This window comes from Xiphias gladius, chromosome 7 (assembly GCF_016859285.1).
Source record: "Xiphias gladius isolate SHS-SW01 ecotype Sanya breed wild chromosome 7, ASM1685928v1, whole genome shotgun sequence".
Classification (NCBI taxonomy): Eukaryota; Metazoa; Chordata; class Actinopteri; order Istiophoriformes; family Xiphiidae; genus Xiphias; species Xiphias gladius.
The window spans coordinates 3,098,445-3,121,010 of NC_053406.1; the positions used below are offsets into that span (position 1 = coordinate 3,098,445).

Here is a 22,566-nt window from a genome sequence, read left to right on the forward strand (position 1 = left end):
TCATCATGTTAGCTGACTCCTTGGAAATTGGTGCCATAAATCTTAACCATAAAAATGGAATTTCTGCCGTAAGTTTCTTGAGTCAAAGTTTCCGAAAACAGCAGTTCTTTGATATGTATATCCATACAACACACAGATGAAAAGGAGCACATGGAGGTTCACCTCCTCATTATCTCCTTTTTTTTTTGCCATTCCCTGTGGGTAAAGGGAAACTAGTTTGGCGTGGAGGTGATTTTCCCACCTGTCAGTGACAAGTTTTTTCATTTTGTCTCCGTCAGAATCCCCACCTTCTACACTTTACAGGCAACTGGAGCAACCACTAGTAGTTTTCAGTGCAGTGACAAGGACATGATCCCCAACAGGCCTCCCGTCGACCTCTTTGAAGCTCCCAGCCACGTGACAGAACCACAGATGGGTCCTGAACCCTACTTATCGCTGCAGTGTCAGGTGAATGTTTTCTCCTAAAGGAAAAACCTTTATACCCTAGACCATACACATCTAAGAAGAAACAGTTTTCTCACCCAGTTCATCCCCAGAGGAGAAGATGGCAGAGCCCAAGCGAGAGTTGTAATGGGAGTTGGCAAAGGCTGTAAAATTGTTCTGCAGTCGGCGGTGTCGGAGGTAGAGTGCCACCAAGCTACCACACACTCCGAGCAGCAGCAGGAAGAGGACGGGGACCACCACTGCTGCCTTGTCCCCTGAGTGACCCTCACTGCGGGAGGCATCGCTGGCCCCTGGACAGATGGAAAGGAACATTTACAGCATGAATGGAAAATTAAGTTCATTACTTACAGTATATTTACTGTTCAAACACTTTTTCAATTCAATTGGATTTTTGAACAGTATATGCTCCAGTACCTGCTGTCAGCTGGTCGTAGAGTAGTAGAGCAGGTTCCCCACACAACTGACCGCTGAGCAGGCAGCGGGCCTGCACAGAGAAAGTGTAGTTGTGTCCCACCAGCAGGCTGCTGATGCGGAAGTAGGTCTCCGTTGTGTTTCCCAGGTAGGACGTCTGGTTGGTCACACTGTCATGCACATGTACTTCATACCCCTGTGAACGGCATCAGTGGAGGATAAGAGCACAAATGCACAGGACATAAAAGTAGAACTACAAGAGATGCTTCTTTATTAACACACTGTGTTTCTACTACTGTACTTATTGATTATATCTGAACACCAACAATTTAAATTTTCTCACAATCATACGATGAATTCTCCTTTGAGTCGAAGGTCTTGACAATTTGTTATAGTCTTACCATTATTATATATCAAGGACCTGTACCCAACACTGTGCAAAGTTAGATAGTAGAGTAGAGGGCTATAGAACACAGACAGGGTTTTAGTGGGGTAGAAGAAAAAGATGTAACACCGTGTAAAAGGGAAGATACCGGTCAGTGGTGTCTTACCCTGCTCTCATTGAAGCCTTTCTCTCTGACAGCCAGACTCTTCCAGAAGAGGAACACGTGGTCTTTCTCTGTCAAGATCTTTAGGGCCTCAGGAGCTGGAAGAGGAACTGCAATAGAGTACAAAATACTTTAAGCGACGTGTTTCTTTATAAAGACAAAGACCTGTATTGTACTGTATAGCCTATTTAAAGTTGATGGTCATACTTTAGCATGAATCTATTATTAATCTCTCAGCACTGAAAAACATGAGCCTGCAGCACAGTTACAAGTACTACATAATGTACCATGGCTTGTGTTGCGGTATTTAAAAAACAGTAATCAGTTTTTACAAATCACAATTTCAGCAACTATGACCATGCGTGCATTTGCACATAGTCAAACAGATTATTACTTTCATTTCATTTATATTTATTGATTTATGTATCATTACTTTTTGCAAAAATGTCACAAAATATTTTTAAAAAGTTAAAAATGTTCACACTGGATAATTTGGAACCCACAAATCTTTGAAATATGTATTCGATAAATTATTTTAAATAATCAAAGAGTTATTATGATTGGTGAGAATTAATTTTCTAGATCAACTCATCTAACTAACTGTGGCAGCACTATTTGAATCTCCTGGGGCACATAAACAAGCTGTATGATAGTTGTTACAGTTCAAAAGCAGAAGAAACAAAGCTCCATAACTTCTATCGGTCGGAGTACTGTGTGTGTAACCTGTGCTTAGAGAGAAGCTGGCCTCCTTGCTCATGTTGCGCAGGCGGACAGAAATGCTGTATCGTCCTCCGGGCTCCAGGCCTTTCAGCAGGTACTCCACTGTGTTGTTCTGTGTGGTCAGCTTGTAATCCCGCTCTATTTTACGGATCACGTCCCGCACGTGGATTGCATATGTCTACAGATACAGGCACACAAGCACACACAAGCACACACACACACAAGCACACACACACACACACACACACACACACACACACACACACACACACACACACACACACACACACACACACACACACACACACACACACACAAGCACATTAGATACCATTTTAACAGTGGCTAGATCTTTAAGGATACAAGTATTTTGTACATCATCTTGATCTATCAAGATGATAGATGATAGAGATTTGGATAGTGCTTGATAGATTTTGGATAGAACTCAAGTACACCGAGACAATTAGAACAGATTGAGATTTTAGAGTGTTGTGAAGTCTATCCAGTCCGGCAAATGATTAGATCATATATTGGTGAGATATGAATTACATGTATTGTTGTACAGCAGGGAAGAGGAGGACTGGGGCTTGGTGGACAACGACCTTGCTGGAACAAGACATCTTCAGAGGGGCGGAAGTTGGCTGACAGTAGGAGCTGGTAAAGTGCGCCAAAACTGTGTCGCAAGCTAAACGGCCAAGGGATGAGATGGAATGTGGAAAAACGGAGGATCAGAAGGACTTGTGGAAGCTGGAGACCAGGTTAAGTTTCCACATTTGTACAACCTATGATCTCCTTCCTCCTACCCCTAAAACCAATCTCAACCAGTGGCTTGGTGCAGATCCGTCTTGCCCCTGTGCCTAGCACCAGCCACGCCAAAGCACATTCACGGGGCGTAAAGTTAGTTTCTCCCAAGGGCAGTACACACGGAGACATAACATAATGCTCAAGTGCCTGGCAGTGACCCTTGAAACCAAGAGAACAGCCATTAGTGCCTTGCCGCCCATAACAACCAACCGGGAAGGAGAGCATATAGAGGAAGACTCCTTCAAGGACCAGAGTCAGACAGCTGGAAATAGCCAACACCAACTTGAGATAAGATCTGGTCTGTTGCTGGGGTCCAATTGTTTGTACACTGTCTACAGTCAGGATGCTGTGGATGAAGCCTTCGATAAGAAGAAACTGATGCCAAGCTTGCAGCTGAAGTAGAGCACAGGGGCAGGAGAGCAAAGAGGTTCTGGCCAGTGGAGGTTCGATGTCAGGGTTTCAAGGCAACATCCACTGTAAGGCTATTGAGCAGAGTAGAGAGTGGTTATGGCTGAAGAGAAACAACCCAAGATGGTCTTACAAAGGAGACCAGCTGGACAAATGGCTGAACAAGCGCTTGGGGGGTGGTTCTGGGATGCCAGAATTCATCCTGCGGGACCCGTGGTGGGCTCAATCAGTGAAACGTTAATGAGAGCAAGAGCCCACTTGACAACCCTGATGACACGTTTTGCCCTGCATTTGTCACCTTCTCAACCTCAGAGCAAGTAGGAATCCAGACCATCAGGGAAATGGCAGGCTACAGGCCTTGTCATCCCCCATCACCTCCTCAAAATCGGAGCAAGTACAGGGCAGTACTTAAACCTTCAGTCACCGTGGAGGGCACAGTTTGTGCAATGTATAGTGAAATAACTTAAAAGATGAAAACATACACAGTGAAAATACACAATTGCTTCTGGAGGAGTAAACACATCTGCCAATAAACAGGTTCAAGTCTGTTACATTTAAGACCTGATAGGTTTCCCATGAAAAATCCTGCTGCTGGATTAAAGGCAGCTGTCGGTACAGGTGTGAATATCAGCATATGTATAACTGATTCTGAAGCGGAAAGGATCTGATCATTCAGTTGTTTTTTCTAATATCGCTTTAACTCTAGCAGGTATCATGATACCCTCCTAATTATGTTTCTGATGCTTATCCCAATGTATTTTATCATCACAGTAACATGAGACAGTGTTGTACCAGAGGTGTGTTTGGGGCGTCATAAGGCGGCTGCCATTTCAGCGTGGCCTGCGTTTTGTCCACTCGCACACGGTGGAGGTTCCTTGGCGGCAGCCTCGCATTGGGAATCATTTTCACCACAGTGTAGTCAGAGGGAGGACCCAGGAAGGGAGAGACCGCACGCACCTGAAGACAAACAACAAAAATCATGGCTCTGGTCCAATGATGGGTACTGAGGCACGGAAAATAAAACGTGACACAAAATATCAGTTTGTTAATAAAATCGAGCTCAATCATCTATTCAGTGACTTCCACTCCCAAAATGCGTTTACCCACATGTTAACTATAATTACATATATATCATCTAGATATTATTACCTGTATATTATCTAATTAGTCGATACTTCAGTGGACGCCTACATGTATGGAAAGCACAAACCGACTCCAACTGAAAACGTTTTTTACTATCATGCTGGGATTTAATGGCGTATCCCATGATGCCCTCTCATTCAACCCATAAACAATAAAATGTATATACACATTTACACATTAACATCCACGGACACAAATATAACCAGAAAAAAATGATTATCAAAAAAATTATGTAATTTAAAAAAGCTTATCTTTCACTTCTTGCAAGGTGTACTATTACACTTTATTTAAGCAAGGCCCAGTTTTTCATGCATGAAAAGTATCTTAGATAATTGTGGAATGTTTTTGAGATGTTTTCATATAGACACAAAGTGTATGGTAACTTTGCTTGTAATACACATGTATCAGTGAACTTCATTCTTAAATTAGGATCCAGAGGGCACATTTAAAATAAATATCAGTCTAATCGATAATTAACTGATTAACATCACTATTTAACGGATAATATTAATACCCTAATGCATTGCATCACTGTGTTCAATCCACTGTTTATCAGTTCTTAGTATGATCATTTTTACAGTGTGTTATAGACAAGAACTGCTGTCTCTGAGAAAATGTGGAATATTCTGATTTGATACTGTTTTAAACCCCGGCTATTATTCAAAATATGTTTTAAGACAGTACTCGTAGTTAAGCACACTAAAGTTCATGAATTTAAATCTTTTCTCCACTAGTTTAGTCTTGATCAACTGTTCACTGTTACTCTCACACCTGACAACAACTGTGGAGCAGACCACGGTTCCCATTTGCACCTGCATTTGTCAGACTTTACACTGAATAATTTACCACTTCTGCTCGGATTTTTTTCTTAATTAGGTGGAAAGATTGTGGGTAATTTAGCCCCCCCCGAAATTATCTTTAACCAGATGTGTTTCCTCAGTGTTTCACATTGTGGGAACGAATCTGGCTTAATGCCAGCACAAACTTTTCAGCGTGAAAACAGTTTGGGATTGACTGAAAGATGTGACTGATTTTACTTGAGATTTGTGGGAGTTCAGACATCTGCCTGGACATCACTCCTGAATTAACACTGGATTGATCTGAGCTTTACTGCACAAAACTGAGAATAAAAACGTCAGTTAAATACAAAAGTAGAGGTGCTTTGTTTCATATATCAGGTGTTTAAGTGGAGTGAAATCGTCTCTATAAACACTTTAGAGGAAGACGGCAGGATCTAAAAAGACTCACCAGGAAGAGATACTGTTCATCACTGTCCACTGTGACTGTGAGGCTGAGAGAAGTCGTGCGGACCATGCGAGGTCTCCGGTACAGATCCAGGAAGGAGGTGGCGTAAAACACACCATATGTCTACACACAAACACCACAAATAAAACAAAGTCAACGTGTCTACTCAGTAAAGTGATTCAGTAAAAGGTTCTTTGGTGAGTGTGTGTGGTCCTTTATAAAACTACATCAAAGGCTCTATTACAGAGATGGCACATATGATCCCTTTGTGAGAATCTAAAGTTTCTACTGTGTGTGGAAGCACTGAAGCACAGTGATATAGAGCACTGGTCCCCGATCGTTTTAAAAGGCTCATGACCTCTTAAAATAAAGCAACATCTACTTGCAGCCCCATACAAGAGGGCAGATATAAGTGGTGAGCAGTTAAGCCAAAAATTGTTACAGATTGTTTCATTTGAATAATTCTTAGATGCCTGAAAAGGTAAAACTATTCATTTTTCACAAAATAAAATATACACCAGTATAAGATATACTGGTGTACTGGTAGATTTTCTTTTTTTTAATCATCCTTTCCTATTCCGTCAATCATCTTGGACCCCTCTCGGTTTCCTGACCCACAGGTTGGGAACCACATAGAATGCAGTAGAACACTAGGACTCTGGAAGAGAGAGAAAGTATGTGTGTGTGTGTGTGTATGCCTTTTTGAGGGATTGAGTGTAAAATTTTAAAGCATAATGTGAAGAACAAAATTCTGTCTCAAAGTTCATAAATGTTCGTTGTTTTTAAGATGCTGCAAAGGAAGATGAATGATGAAATGTCATTTTTATGTTAGTGTTGTAAGAAAGAGGTAGTTTTATATGCATATATTTTGGTCTTTTGACCTTCTAACATTGTTTTGGAAATCTGTTGATATCATCATTAAATGACTGAATCCATAACTTTGTTTATTAGGTACAACTACACAACTTTTTTTTTTTTTTTTTTTTAAACATATGCAGTAGTAGCCCCGAAGACCTGTAAACAAACTGTGATGTGTAAAATCAGTGGACTTCCTCAATTAAATCGAATCACAGCACAGAAAACATATATTGCATTTCAGTGCTGATGGACCTCAAAATAATCCAATAATTCAGTTATAGACAAAAAGCAAAATACTTTTAACAGATGTTTGTCCTTTCATTATGACCCAGTAAACGCTTACATAAAAAGTATTGTATTGTAGTGTATTGTATTTCACTTTTATTTTTTTTAAATTTGTTTTTATTAAGGCATTTTAAGTCTTCCACAGTCTTCTTTGAAAGGTTCAATGCAGCTTTATGTAACTGATGTATTTCTCTAATGAGCTAAATGATGGAAAGGCATTGGGTCACCCAGGAGTCACTCACATGGTTTGAGATCTGTAGTGTGTATCTCTGGTGCGTGTTGTACCTGTGCAGGGGGTCCTCTGATGGTCCAACTGCAGTCCACAGCTGTCTGGTTGAGGGCCCTGGCCTTGAGGACGGGTCTTTCTGGCTGCGTGCCGGTAGTCTGATGATGGGAGAGGGCAGTGGGACTGTCTCCTATACTGGTGTGAACCCATACAGCCACCTCATACACTGTTCCTGCTGTCAGGTTTGTAGCTGGAAACAGACAGCACACATTGAATAAGTGGACTGATGTGAAGACCTGTGGTAGTTTCAGATGATAAATGACTGTATCCCCGGAAATACAGAGAGAGCAAAAACACCTTGACAAAGACACATCGCCAGCAAACAGTACCTTTGAGAATCCCCTCTCTGACTGTGTAGTTCTTGCTCTCCTTGACGTGTTTGTCAAACTGCCAGGACAGAATCACGATGTACTGTTTCACCTTAAAGAAACACGGGAGACCCATCGGTTCTCTTTATACAGATACAGACAGAACGCAGTCTTATTAGCTAGCAAACTTAAGAGGTGTTTTAAAGAGAGACCCTTACATCGTACTGGGAGTTTAGGCTGAATGAAAGACTCATGGAGTCAGTGGTGATGCTGTCGGCAATCACAGAGGGAGGAGGCAGAGCTGCAACAGAGAACAGCAGGACAAAATGGCATTCAACTGTTTATTTTCATCACTTTTTCTTATGACTACTATTATTGTTTTTTATTTCAGATGGCTGACAAGGAAATATTTTCAGCGCAATGTGGTTGTATTTTGAAGGCTGGAGTCTAATTGATGACAGCTTCATTTTTTCTAAACATTTTTAATTTAATTTAATTTTGCTGCCAATGCAAACTCAAGCGCTTCCTCCAAGTGTTTCAAATTAAAAGCCTTCCAAATTTTAAATCAACTTTAGATTTTTTTTTGTGTGTGTGTGTCTGGAGGACATGCTGAGTTTAATTAACTGTAAAAAAATGGTCAAATTACAATCTGAATCAGTGAATCACTGAGTGAAAACAGAATATAACTTAATTTAAGTTTCACCAAGTGATGACAATGATATCACTCAACATCACTGTGGCGTTTTACTGATAGATCAATGCAGTGAAAATGCACATTATGTTGAATTCAACAGCAACTGGTCATTTTTGCTTTCTCCCACCTTTTCCCCTGGCCATTAATCACCAGCTTTATTTTGAGAATTCATAAAGGGCAACTCCCTGCAAGTGAGAACCTAATCTTAAAAATTTATTTACTAAGGTTTTAAAGTACTTTAAATAACTGTATCATGTGCTGTAGTCATTCATTTAGTTTGGCAGTTTCATCTGAACATTTTAATTCTGCTTGGAACTGAGTGAAAATATGTGGTCGGCGGTTTGCCCACGGAAGCTGCAAGTGGTTTTCAAGTGGTGTGGTTTGGCTATTTCTGATGACTGGGACAAATCAATTTTCAAAACAGAAACATCTGCACTCCATGGAGGAAATGCTTTGTGATTGAACCACCACATTGAATAGACAGGGACAAGAGATCCACACAATGCCATTTGTCAGCATTGACATTATCACAGGTGAAGTTACGGTGTAAACACTGGTACAGTTCCAAGCACAGCACACCTGCACAACCTAAACTAACTTTTTAACACCAGTTGGTGACAGTGCTGGAAAGCTATTCAAACTGGTGTGTGACACTGTGGGGAAGACCATCTTACCTTTCTTAGGAGTGATGGATTTAACCTCCGTCCAGTTCCCCACACCTCGACTAGTCACTGCTGCCACCTGAGAAACATCATCTCAGCCACATCAGCATTTCTACATACTTTACATGATAATATCACCACTGTGGTGATTGTTGAAATCCCCATTCATTTCACCATTTTGCCAGGGTGAAATGGTAAAAGGAGCAGTTCCTGTGTGTGTGAGCGTGTGTGAGACTTACCCTGAACCTGTACAGAGTCTCTGGCTGCAGCTCCTTAACCTCAATATTTGTTGTGGTGCATCTCTGTGATGTCCAATCAAGACCTCCACGCTCACTGTATTCAACCTTTTATGGAACACACACACACACACACACACACACACACACACACACACACACACACACACACACACACACACACACACACACACACACACACACACACACACACACACACACACACACACACACACACACACACACACACAGAAACTTACGGTAGTTTAGGGCATATTAAGGCAAAGGCAGTAAAACCCTGACAGAAAATGTATAATCCATAAATCTGTCGTCTGTCTATTTAACAATCTAAGCGCATGGAGCAAGTGCATTTAGAATGTGTCCGAGTCAACTTTTGCTAGTTTAAACAGAAACGGAACTGCTCATGCGCGAAGCGAAGTAAGATAGGGCCCTAAGAGTGTGACAGAGAAGCTGGGTGTAATATTACCTCCTACCTATTAATCACTGTGAAAATTAAACAAGTGAGATCATGATGACTTTTACCAGAGAAAAACCAAACGAATAAAATTCAAATAGTTTTTCACAAATAATGAGGAATACGGTGCTAGAGGTTGGCGGGTCAGCATCATCAGTCTTGCTGATAATCTCATTAGTCTTAGTAACTATACTGCATAAAAACTGACATGTGAGGCTGTTTTATGCAGAGAAAAAAGACTTACAATGTATTCCCTGATGAGGCCGTGTCCTTTGTCGGGAGGACTCCAGGAGACCTCCACCGTCCCATCCTCACCGTTATCACAAGAAAGCTGCAGGTTCCTGGGAGGGTCAGGCACTGCGGCACACACAGATATCCACACGTTCATCATGCGTTATCTATCCACTGGAGGAGGTACATTTGATGGTTTGATATGTCTTTTTCCCTGTCAGCGACCGCAGTTAACGAATTGTGTGTTGTGTGTAAGTAGCTTACAGTGCTGACCCCACTAGTACATCTGTAACCGGAAGTGTAACATCAATACAATAATCAATAGTCATTGAATGTCTGCTCAGTTTACCACTTTTTTTTTAACAATACACTCTATCAATTTACTCTTTGCTTATGGACAATTTGGCATTTGTGAAGATAACATAAATTAGAGCTTTCAGCTGTATATTTCTTCTCTTTTTAATGTTATTGGCTAGATTTCGTATTCATAAACGCAGACATATGGGTAATAAAAGCTGTAAAAAATTATAAAGACTATCAAACTATTTTTTCCTCGAGCTGTTGACTTCTTCTGCACTCCTGCACACCTTACGACGGGTACTCGTTTGTTTATTTCAGTAGAAGAAGGGGAACAAATTGAAAGCAATGTCCTGGTTTTAGAAAAGAAATGTTAAAAGAACTTAACAAATTAAAGTAACCAGGTTTATGTTATAGAGAAGTTAAGCATAATTCAACAAATGGTGATTGGTACTAACTAAAAATGGTACAGACGTACACTAGCAAGTTAACTGGAGATGATGGTTAGCAGCAGAAAATACTCAATGATTTTGCTTAAAACAAACTATATACACAAACTGTATTTTGAAATTCCTCTAGCACAGCTGTTAAAAGTGTGCACCTGAGCAGACATTGCACATTGTGGCGTAGAGTTTCCTTACAAGTTATACTATCGCTCCATCAGTTACTAGCAATAAACCCGCTATTTACCATAAACTCTGTTTTCATAGAGGTTAAGTGAAAACACAGAGGTCAATGAATGCTAATGAGAGTAAATCAGCCTCCTGTGCTTTGATCATGTGATACTCACCTCCTTCTGGTGTCCTGACTGTGATCACCTCGTTGGTCTTGTGCAGCTTACTGAGACACTGAGTGAGCACCTTTACATGATAGGTGGTGTCTGGTTTAAGCACGGTCAGTTTGTAGCTGGTCTTGTTGCTGTGAGTGTCCATGATGGTCCACTGCTGCATGCCCACTAGTCTGAAGACAAAAACACAAGATAAGAGGCATCGTGGCATCAGGGCAACGTACGGCACTGCGCCGAGAGCACATTCAGCGGGTGCACAGTTCTAGGTGAGCGGTGGCAGAGAGGATTTCACCTGTAGTAGATGATGAAGTAGCAGGAGTCCAGGGGAAGGTTTTTGGGACGGGACCAGGTCAGAGTAATGGTACCCAAAACGTCTGGTGTCCACTGGAGGTTCTGGACTTTATAGGCCAGGCTGTCCACTGGGTGGGAGAGAGAGAGTGAGAAGTTTTGATAGGCTCTCCTTAATTTTATGTGATATACAGCCCTAGTGCATACTAACAACCAGTAGGTGGCGACACTGCACTGCTATTAAACCATAGTGTGTGGTGAGCTTGACTGGCATGACTTACAGTACATTGTTCTTAATGTAAAGTAGCTTTACTGGTTCACGTGTGATGTTTTTTTTTTTTAAAGGCTACTGTCATGAAGCCTCTGCATCATCTGACCTGTCTACAAGCTCATGTGTAATTCAAACAAACTTGGCCACGAGGTGAAAATAGTGTGGACCTACAGGTGCAGTTGTCCTCGTCGCTGTGGTCGGAGCAGTCCAGAAAGCCGTCACACCTCTCACTGTCCAGCACGCAGGCTTCACCATCAGAACAGCGAGTCCCGTTCACACAGAACAGAGGCCCACGGGTGGCTGAACAGCAGATGAAACACATAGGAAGGGGTGGCATGGAGAGGACAAGAACAGTTTTATGTTGTTGATACTGAATTATCTGCATCTGAAATGCTACACTGTAGAGTTACAAGAAAAAGTAAGTGAAACCTTTGGAACGACCTGGTTTTCTGCATTAATTCGTCATAAAATGTGATCTGATCTTCTTCTCAGTCACAAGTACCAACTAAAAAATGTGCTTAAGCTGATAACACACAAACAGTTGTAACCTTTCCTGTCTTTATTGAACCCACCCATTAAGCCTTCACAGTGCTGGTGGAAAGCAGTCAACCCCTGGGTTTAAAAACTGGTCGAACCCCCTTTGGCAGCAATAAGCTCAAAAAAGCTCTTCCAGTGGCTGCATATCAGACCTGCACATCGTTAGTAGGAATTTCTGACCGTTCTTCCTGCAGAGCTGCTTCAGCTCCGCCATATTCTCAGGATGTCTGGTGTGAATGTCTCTGAGCTCATTCCACAGCGTCTCTCTTAAGGTCTGTAATCTGACTGGGACACTTCAAAAAGTGTGGATTTTCTTTTGTTTGATGAATACATAAGCTCTTTGAGATGACTTTGCAACCCTCCAAAGCATCAGAAATCTTCTGAGACTTCTTTTTTGCGAAGCATATCTCACCTCAGCAGATGCTTCTTGTGAATAGCGTAATAACTTAGATGAAGACCTGACCATTTTTTAAGACAAATTTATACATAAATGCAGATAATTCCAAAGGGTTCACTTACTTTTTCTTGCCACTGTAATGTGCAGAATAAAATGTCCACCCTTAGAGTTTTTGCATAACACAAACATTAATTTATGCTGCACTAAAGTAGTAGTAGATTTAGTTAGCTTTTTACTTTATTTAAGATTTAGCTAAGAAAAAGAATGTATCCCTTTCTGTCCCCAGGTTTGCTAACTCCTGACTGACACATATATATATATATATATATAGACACACACACACACACACACACACACACACACACACACACACACACACACACACACACACACACACACACATATACATATATACAGTATGTCAGCTAAACATATTTGCTCTCATTATATGCTGCTCAGATTAGGTTGCAGCTGCAGGTTTTGAGCTTCATTTATCATTTATGATGAACATTGTGATAATTTCGTCTTTTTTAGCCCAAAAAAAAGCCAAAAGCAGATCTCAAATTAACCTCAGGGGAATTTAAGGATGTAGGATAGATTCCAATTTATGATGTAAGGTTCATTTATGGAGGGCAGAAGGTCCCTCACATTTGACAGTATGTACTGTACATATTGTCCAAATATTGAAACCATCCTGCATCCTTAAATCAAAAACATTTTACCACAATACATCGTGTTCTTTTCAGTCTCTCGTTTCCTCGTATTTGTGGCGGTATTACAGGTGAGACTCACGGCAGTGAGCTTCATCCGAGGCGTCCTGGCAGTGGGGTCGTCCATCGCAGTGCTGCCAGTCGGGGATGCAGTGGGGGGGTCGGCGACACAGGAACTGACCCCGACTGCAACGGCCAGGGGAGGGTGGCGGAGGAGGGGCCTGGGTGGGCACTGGAGCCAGCGTCACAGAGCCATTAACTGCGGTCAGAGAAACACAAAGTGCAGGTGTGGGAATTGTCATTTGAATTAGTTTATGTTTCGTTTTTTCTGTTTAATTAGAATACATTGCTAACTGCTAAAATCTACATCCCAAAAAATTAATTCTTCAAGAAAACACAAAAGCATGAGTTGCAGAAGCATGATACTGTGGTTGCTGTTTTTTTTCTTTTTTGTTTTGCGTTTTTATCCTTTTCCTAACTTCATGATAATAATATATACATACTATATGTTTTTATCATATTTATATTGATGCTTTTTTTTTTTAGGCCTCTCTTAGGATTGGAATTCGTGGTGCAGGTGGGAGGGAGACACTTTTGTTTGTCGTTATGTCTCCCTCTCTGTTATTCAGTATAAAAATGTTATATATTATATGGTAACACCTGTTAGTAGATAATTGTGTGTTCCTAATAAAAACATTTAAAACAAAAATAAAGTATGACTTGCAAACATTCACATAAGACATGAAACACTACTTCTTTTGCAAAAAACCTCGACCGATCAGCAGACAGAGTTGGTACCTGTGGGGCATCCCAGCTCATCGCTGCCATCAGGACAGTCAGCGTAGCCATCACACACCCAGGTATTGATGATACAGGCTCCAGAGCCACAGTGGAACCGGTTGGGGGCGCAGGTAGAGGGACCAGGGGCCACAGTGTGAGGAGTAACACCACCTACAAGGGTGGATATTCAAATAAAATGAATGAAATGTGTGTTTTCAAGAAGCAAAAATATTAACAAGGTACATCTGTTTCTATTAACGGTGAAGTAGCCTTGATACAGACTAATTGTGTACCTGTACACTGGGCCTCGTCAGACCAGTCCCCACAGTCGTTCTCCCCGTCACACTTCCACCACGTGGGAATACAGCGTCCATTCCTGCACTCATACTGGAAATACCTAGAGCAGCCGGGAACCTCAGTGGGAGCAGCTGCAACACACAGAGAAAAAGTTAGCATCAGATACTGCCTCTTCAACATAACTGTACTCACTCACTTTTCTGAAAAACCAGCAGAACCAAATGATGTACTTTATCCATTATTTATTCAATGCATGTATACAGTGCATTCCTCCAACACAGTTTAATAATAAACACTTGAGTACTGGGTGTGATCAGAATGTTTGCGCATAAACTCTCCCTCCTCACCACAGTTGGCTTCATCAGAGTAATCCCCGCAGTCGTCCATGCCGTCACACTTCCACTCCAGGCTCACGCACACTCCGTTGCCACACTGGAAGGTGTAGGCATCACACACTTTGCCAAATTCAGACGGTGTGGCTGATAGAAAACACACAAGCACATTAGGTCATTCTCTTAATTTCATTATCTGTAGGTGACAAAATTACTGATAACAAATATGATAAATATTAATATAACACGGTGGGGTTATGATGAATGAAAAATATGAAAAAAAGACAGTTGTGGCCCACAGTAATGCCAATTTGCAAAGTATCAAATATTGGCAAAATAATTCCATTTTCTATTCATTGTATGAAAAGCACAAAAATGAGAGCTATATTGGAATTTTAGGGCAAAAAATCCTAATTTACAATATCTTCTTCTTTTCCCCTCCACTTCTCATAAACACAGGTTATAAACCACATGATTTGATGTCTAATTTAGGTTTTCGTAAGATTAGGTTTAGTAGAGAAGTTAATGAACTGAGAGAGAAACATGTTCAGACAAACTGGCACCATAGAAGTAGTTCTGCACCCAAGAAAACAAGTGACAGTCAGAGCAGCTGTTACAGATAGTTGATTTGTAAACAGATTCAAACCATCACGCTCTGTGATTGTCCAGTATAAAAACACCTGCATTTCTTTTTAACCGTGTTTTGTGTCAGTGCTGGTCTTATCTGAAAAACATCATTACTGGTTGATTAATAGTTTGAACCAACACAGGTGCAGTCTGGATTTCGAGGAACTGCAGATTTGGATCCTGTCCCTCATTTATGGTAATGAATCATAGCACTATGCATTTACAGTATATGCCTAAGGCCCCTTTTCCCCAAAAACGTATTAATCAAATTCCCTCAAATCAAAAGTTTAAGGCCTCGGGAAAGTCAATACATGTTGTGCCTGTGTCCAGACCTACTTTTTTCTCAATACAGTACAGGCATGTGAGTGTTCCTCACCACATCCTGCATACTCGGCGTCCTCATCAGATCCGTCTTCACAGTGTTTGATCCCATCACAAACCAGGGACTGAAACAGACACTGGGCTCGGTTCTTACATACAAACTCCATGTAGCGAGTGCACAGGGGGTCTGTGGGTGAAAGAAACAAACCAAGAGTCAAAGTGACTCATCAACAGACTGCACTCGAAATAATGCTTGAATTTATTTTTTAGCTAACCTGCTGGACAGAGACTGAAAGTTGATTTCTGGGCTTAACATAATTAACTTAGATATGAGCTTTCAACCCCCAACCTCATATTTACTGCTACACATTTGATCTAAATCTTATATTTATTGTGTATGCTGCTAAAACAGGAGTTTTCATGGTCTGACACTGAACCCCCCCCGACAAACTGAGACAACTACGCACCCCATATTGCCTGTATTAAATGTCTGCTAAATAGCTCTAAGCAGTTCCTGTTTGCTTTATACCCATGGATGTACAGACATAAAGTGTTAGTCAGACTGAATCTAAATCTATGTGTATCCTTTCTGTGTGTTTAGATTTGACTGAGTTACGACTCAATATAATTTTTGACACAAACGCCTGGAGCCTCACGTCCCTCCCTCCCCAGGGGTGTGTGCCTCTGCGCTAAACAAATGGGATCACTCACCACAGTTGTGCTCATCAGCGCCGTCTGGACACTCCCGGATGCCGTTGCAGTGGACGGTGGCTGGAAGGCAGGTGTCATTGGAGCAGAGGAAGCCTTTACAACGAGTTCCCTCTGGAAACACACAGAGCAATATAAATAAAATATTACTGCTAACAAAGAACCACTGGTTTCATGTAGCTGTTTCTGACTGCTACAATAGCTATTGTTATTGTATATTTGGGTCTATGTTAGACAGTTAATGTCCTTAAAGTTTGAGCAGACCTTAAAAGTTCAGGACAATACACCTAGCTAAAGCAGTCCTACAATAAATCCTCCCTTCGGGAAGGTTATGTGAAATGTGCAATTGGTGTTGAAACTGTTTAAGAGAGGTGTTGATTCAGCTTAATGGTTATTTTGAAGGCAAAATGAATATACAGTTGAATCAACACCTCTCTAAATAACTTCAATAAATACTGAGCATTCAAGTCTTCATGAAGGGAGGATTTATTGCAGGACTGTTGGATTAGACGGCATTAGTTATAGCTAGGTGTACCTTACACCCCAAATGAGTGATTTTATATACAGCAGGAAGTGACCATTGGTTGCTTGATGATCAAGTCATACTAATGCATGGGTCAGAGGCAAGGGAGCAGAACTTTTCCAACAAAAACCTGCATCTAAAAAGCTCCTTTGAATGAACAATCTGGATTCAAAACAAGACAAAAATTCCCTGCAGCCAACGTCCAATAAACTCAACTCATTCTTCAGTTTATTTCTGGACATTCAAATCAGTAAGAGAGAGCTGAAGTCATGACAACACGTCCCACCTAGCCTGTGGCCACTAGCTTCAGAAAACGCAATTTCTCATTCAGCATTATTTTCATCATTCATTATGTACAAATTAAGCGGGTTCCTGGGGGTTATTCTCCATATTCTGAGACAAATTGCCATCCACTACAGCAGTTGCTATAAGAAACTGAAACCTTCATGATTTTAAAGTTAAACAACTATTACTTTGTGGGCAGAGGAAAAAAAACTACAGCTTGAATGAAGAAACTACAACTGCAGCAGTACAGGTACTTAGGGTCATTGTAACTCAAAACTCACCAACGCTCTCTTCTAATTTAGTTTTTTTCAACTCTGAAGTCGAACAACTTCTACAGCATTTATTCGAATATTACATCGTTAGCTAATTTTTCCAAAAAAAAAAAAAAACTACCATCCTTATATATACACACACACACACATATATATATATATATATATATATATATATATATACACACACACACACACACATATACATATATATATATATATATATATATATACATATATATATACATATATATATACATATATATATATATATATATATATATATACATATATATATATATATATATATATATATATATATATATATATATACATATATACATATATATATACATATATACATATATACATATATATATACATATATACATATATATATATATATACATATATACATATATATATACATATATACATATATATATATATATATATATATATATATATATATATATATATATATATATATATATATACACACATATATATATATATATATACATATATACATATATATATATATACATATATATATATATACATATATATATATATATATATATATATATATATATATATATATATATATATATATATATATATATATATATAGATACCATACAAACAAAACTGTAAAGGCCCATTTATGCTTCAGCGTTAAGGGTTATTTCTGAGGCCGGTGGAGATTGTTGAGTTAGTAGCAATACAGTGATTACACTGCAGACCTGTTCACCCTGCCTGCCGCTCTGTATGAGTGAATGAATGTAAACACAGAGATTGTATGCTAGCAGTCTCCTGTTCAGTAAGGACACAAAGTGAAATAATGTTTTAAGTTACCTGGAATTAACTCCACTTCTATAAATCTGTGTCTGTAGCTCACTATTGCTCTGTATCGTAAAGATAAATGTAAACACAGGTCCTGTGGGGAATATAAAGTGTAATGACATGCAACACGTGCATCTAGCGTTGCGGAGGTGGTATCACTTGGTTAAATCTGACGCTCAGCTATAAAATCTACACCGTAGGTTCCTATGGCAGGACTCCTGTTAACCCCTTGCATCAAATAGAAATCCAGCTTTAAGGTCCAAGAATAATAAGCCTAATTATGACCAACAACCCATACTACTGTCAGTCTAATCTATGGCTGCATAGTGTTTGCATATTTTTTGGTTAGGGTTAATGTCTTCTTTGATCAGACAGACCGATTCTTTTTTATTTTCTTTAAGCCAGAACATTTCTAAAATTACCATCTTTGTACATGTATTGTGTGAAAACAATGAAAGATACTACCATGCATTCATATCTGAATAAGATGACTGTAAACCAGATAATTTAGCAATTTCACTAGGATCATATTTCCAGTTGTCTCACTGGTTAGGTTATTCTAAATGATGTGAGTTTAGGATTGACAGAATGACTGTGTTGAATACAGTACTGGTGTGTGAACTTGTGTGTGTTGCTGATTTACCACAGTATCGAGGGTCTTCATCTGAGTCATCCTGACAGTCGTCATCACCGTCACACATCCAGCGCTGTGGTATACAGTGACCTGTGTGACACTGGAAGCTACTGGCCTCACATGTATGGTGGCCCACTAGGGACAAACACAGGCAGATTAATAGGTTAGAGGTCATGATAAAGATAACAGTGTTTAACTCTTTTCGTTTAAGACGCAAATAGCATTGCTTTGATTGTGAAGTCTTTGCATGATGAAATATGCTGTAAATCTTTACCACTGTAAATGATATACAATCAGTGGATGTTATCTACGTAAGTACATGTGATAACTGTGACTGTTAAGGGGTTCTCTCATGACTTACTGTATAAGGTTACACTACCAGTGGAACACATCATGTTATTGTATTTCAAAGTGTTTTTTTTAAAGATGTATGATGTAGTCAGTAACCTGTGCAGTTGGCCTCGTCTGACCAGTCTCTGCAGTCATTGTCTCCATCACACCTCCACGCCTCACGGATACAAACGCCGCGTGCACATGTGAACTCCCCAGGGCCACACTGGTGAGACTCTGATAAATGTACCAACAATATAGTTAGTGCTTGAGAAAATAATGCAATTCCAGTGTTGACCTGTGTGCAAAAAAAGTAAAACCAAATTTTATAACCTAATTTATAAGGATCAATTTGGCTTAGATGGCCAAAAAAATCTCTTAGGCGACCGAATTAAATCTAGACATACAGGAGTAAATACTGCATTTATTGAGTATAAGAGGATGTCAGACAGAAATAGGTCAAGAAACCACAGATAATATCCATATGATGATCTTTAAGAATCTTGTACCATGAACACTTTAAAAGTTTGCAATACAATATTTCAGCACATTCTTAAATATATTTTAAATGACATGAGGTGGTATTCTAGTGTACTATATACTGTTATTGCTCATGTTTTTAACACATTTTACAACATACATATAATGAGAACAAAATATGAATTTGGTAAACTAGACATGACCTGTGGGGTTCCACAGGGCTCTATTCTTGGCCTAGTCTTATTCTCTCAAAATACATTCTTTGTATAAATATACCTACAATAAGCCTTTTTCTATTAGAAACTCATTTAAAGTGGCAGTAGAAAAACACTATAAATCACTTTAACACTCAGCTATGCCACCTTTAAACTTTACTGAACTCTAACTGTCTTGACAGCCTGCCTCTCGTCATGTCTAAAAGTGAATTAGGTGCTAAATTGGAGTACTCCCAGCTTTTAGGAGAATTATTGTATCTGACAGTAACTGCACTACAATTCTTTGATTTTGGAGTCACTCAGAAAGCCTTGCAGCAGACATATACAGTTTATCGAGAAAGCTGCTAAAGCATTGTGTACACAGTCAAATATAGAAATCTTAACAGAAAAGGTTTAGCCTCCCTTTACAGGTCATCTGTTTTTACTAGAATCAAGATTTGACTTTTCAAGCTTACACATCATTTCTTAAACCTTGTTATACATTTTTATATTTTAATACACTTTCTTGATGTAAAAAAAACAAAACAAAAAAAACAAAAACGTATATAATGTTTTCATTTTTTTACTCAGTTGATTCTCTGGCTATTTTATGAAATGTAATATTTTTCAAATTATGTTTTTAATAATCTCCCTCATCATTTTTCTGCTTATTAACATCTGTACAAAACAAAGCATCACTGTGAACAAACTGTATACTTGTCACTGTTTTAATTTTATATATTATTACTATATAAGATTAATACTAACAGTATCACAACACCTCCAACGCATATTAGCTGAGGGTATTGACAGTGCCAGAGAGAGTAAACAACCAGCACCAGGTCTTACCACAGTGCTCTTCATCACTGTTGTCTCCACAGTCGTCTTCATGGTCACATTTGAAGGCAAGGGGGATGCAGGAACCTGAGGCCACGCAGCGAAACTGGTTGGACGGGTCACAGGTTGTAGTGGCTAAAAGTGGATAGGACACAAAGACAAATAAATATAGTTAGTTTTTTTTCCCCAACAGAAACAGCTTTTTGATTTATCTACACGGTGAGAAGTGTGATTTTGCTTAATACTTACGACACTCCTGTTCATCACTCATGTCTCCACAGTCATTGTCGCTGTCACACTTCCAGATGCTACTGATGCAGCGGCCATTGGTGCACCGGTACTGGTTGGGCAAACAGCTGTGCTCTGATTGGAGGAAAAGAAGGATCACATGCAACCACTAATTAATCAGCTTGTCCCCTTCCAATGGAGACAAGATCATATATCTCACAGCACATGATCATCTTGATCCTCCAGTATGTGCTTTTTGTCTCACCAGTCTTGACGCAGGTGTTGTTTTGGAGCCGGTAGCTAGTGGGACACTGGCACTGCAGCTCACCGTTGGGCATGGTTACAATTGGAGTTCCATCTGGGCAGACACAGGTGTGTTGATGGCCGGGCTGAGGCAGACACAGTAGGCTGCAGGGCTGGTCGGCACAGGCATTATGGCCTGGTGAAAAAGCATTCAAGACAGTTTGTGCACTAATACAGCGTTTTTATACTGTCTAAACAGTAATCCTGACAGGTAATTTTACCTTTAATATATATATATATATATATACTATTTGCCTTAATTAAGAGAGTGTATAGTGTTTGTTTATAAATTTGTGTCTGAAATCTGAAATTGGCCCGTAACTTGCAATAAAATTTCACTAATTTGATTCCTATTATTCCCGCTAAGCTTTCAAGCTTTTTGGCTAGGATTCCACTCCTACAATTCCTTACCTCGATTCTTTCCTTTATAGAAGATCTTGAGGTCCATGACTCCAGTTAGTCTGCCAACAATCAGTTCGTTGTTCTGGGAACCAGCTTTTGGAGCTTTGAAGATCCCCATTCTGGACCAGTCGTCCCAGTACAGGTCATTCTGAAAAGAACATTCAGCAGGGAGAAGCATCTGAAGCTATTCACTAATAAACAGCTGTTTGTTTCATTATATTGTTTGACTTTTTTTTCTTATACAAAACTGCAAGAAAAACGAAAGAAAATGTACGTATATGGTATATATTGGATCACCTTGAAGACAGCAATGGCGTACGGGTGGGGCAGTCCCTCCATGAGAACGCTCCGCTCGCGCCCAGTGAAGTCGGCCCTCTCAATGCGGTCACTGTAGGCCTCTGTCCAATACAGCCAGCGGTCATCAGCTGTGATCCCGTTGGGCCAGCGGACACCATCTGACACAATGCGGGACACATTGGTTCCATCCATGTAGCTCCGGTAAACACCGGCTGCTCGGTCTCCCCAGTCAGTCCAGAACATCAGACTGTGGAAAGTTTACAGTATGAATTTAACTGGAATTTTCACTAAATTCAGAATTAAGCTAAAATAGTTGTATTGTTTAATTGTCATTATGAGCTAAGCATTGAAATGAACACTTCAACCTGTTTGTCTATTGTAGGAAAAAAAGTCTAAATTTGCGAAGGTTGCAATTTGTGATACAGATCTAAAACACAAACAACTGGTGATAGGGATTTTGTGATATATCTGATTTATTATCATTGAGATTCGTCAAATATTTGATTTAAGAGTATGAATGCACTATATTTGGCACTGTAAGAAGTACGTGTCGTAGTGTCTTTGAGCAAGACACTTAACCGCCAACTGCTCCTGATGCTGTGCCTTCGGTGTGTGAATGTGAGTGTGATGGATGAATGAGACATACATTGTAAAGTGCTTTGAGTGGTCAATAGACTAGAAAAGTGCTATATAAATGCAGTCCATTTACCATCACTTTTTTCACATTTATGTATTTCATAGTTATTTTGCAGTCTTATGCTTAAATTGTTTAAATTAATTTTCCCCCATCAATCTTCACTCAATAACCCATAGAGATGAAGCAAA

At 39.8% G+C, this 22,566-nt stretch overlaps 1 protein-coding gene across 3 annotated transcripts in view; it reads right to left on the reverse strand.

Moving 5' to 3' along the window:
• sorl1 (sortilin-related receptor, L(DLR class) A repeats containing) overlaps positions 1-22,566 on the reverse strand; it is a 101,616-nt gene that overhangs the window by 4,265 nt on the left and 74,785 nt on the right. For all 3 annotated transcript variants that reach the window (XM_040130649.1, XM_040130651.1, XM_040130650.1), the window contains exons 20-47: positions 21,742-21,988; positions 21,454-21,592; positions 21,005-21,178; positions 20,761-20,874; positions 20,524-20,646; positions 19,118-19,237; positions 18,680-18,805; positions 16,114-16,224; positions 15,458-15,589; positions 14,470-14,601; positions 14,119-14,253; positions 13,844-13,996; positions 13,128-13,304; positions 11,573-11,701; positions 11,135-11,261; positions 10,846-11,015; positions 9,772-9,884; positions 9,056-9,160; positions 8,829-8,895; positions 7,679-7,761; positions 7,482-7,572; positions 7,152-7,342; positions 5,727-5,846; positions 4,128-4,292; positions 2,127-2,301; positions 1,407-1,513; positions 859-1,051; positions 522-734 (exon numbers count right to left, since the gene is read on the reverse strand). In XM_040130649.1, coding sequence (XP_039986583.1) covers positions 522-734; positions 859-1,051; positions 1,407-1,513; positions 2,127-2,301; positions 4,128-4,292; positions 5,727-5,846; positions 7,152-7,342; positions 7,482-7,572; positions 7,679-7,761; positions 8,829-8,895; positions 9,056-9,160; positions 9,772-9,884; positions 10,846-11,015; positions 11,135-11,261; positions 11,573-11,701; positions 13,128-13,304; positions 13,844-13,996; positions 14,119-14,253; positions 14,470-14,601; positions 15,458-15,589; positions 16,114-16,224; positions 18,680-18,805; positions 19,118-19,237; positions 20,524-20,646; positions 20,761-20,874; positions 21,005-21,178; positions 21,454-21,592; positions 21,742-21,988 — 3,932 coding nt within the window. The remainder of the gene's footprint in view (positions 1-521; positions 735-858; positions 1,052-1,406; positions 1,514-2,126; positions 2,302-4,127; positions 4,293-5,726; positions 5,847-7,151; positions 7,343-7,481; positions 7,573-7,678; positions 7,762-8,828; positions 8,896-9,055; positions 9,161-9,771; positions 9,885-10,845; positions 11,016-11,134; positions 11,262-11,572; positions 11,702-13,127; positions 13,305-13,843; positions 13,997-14,118; positions 14,254-14,469; positions 14,602-15,457; positions 15,590-16,113; positions 16,225-18,679; positions 18,806-19,117; positions 19,238-20,523; positions 20,647-20,760; positions 20,875-21,004; positions 21,179-21,453; positions 21,593-21,741; positions 21,989-22,566) is intronic.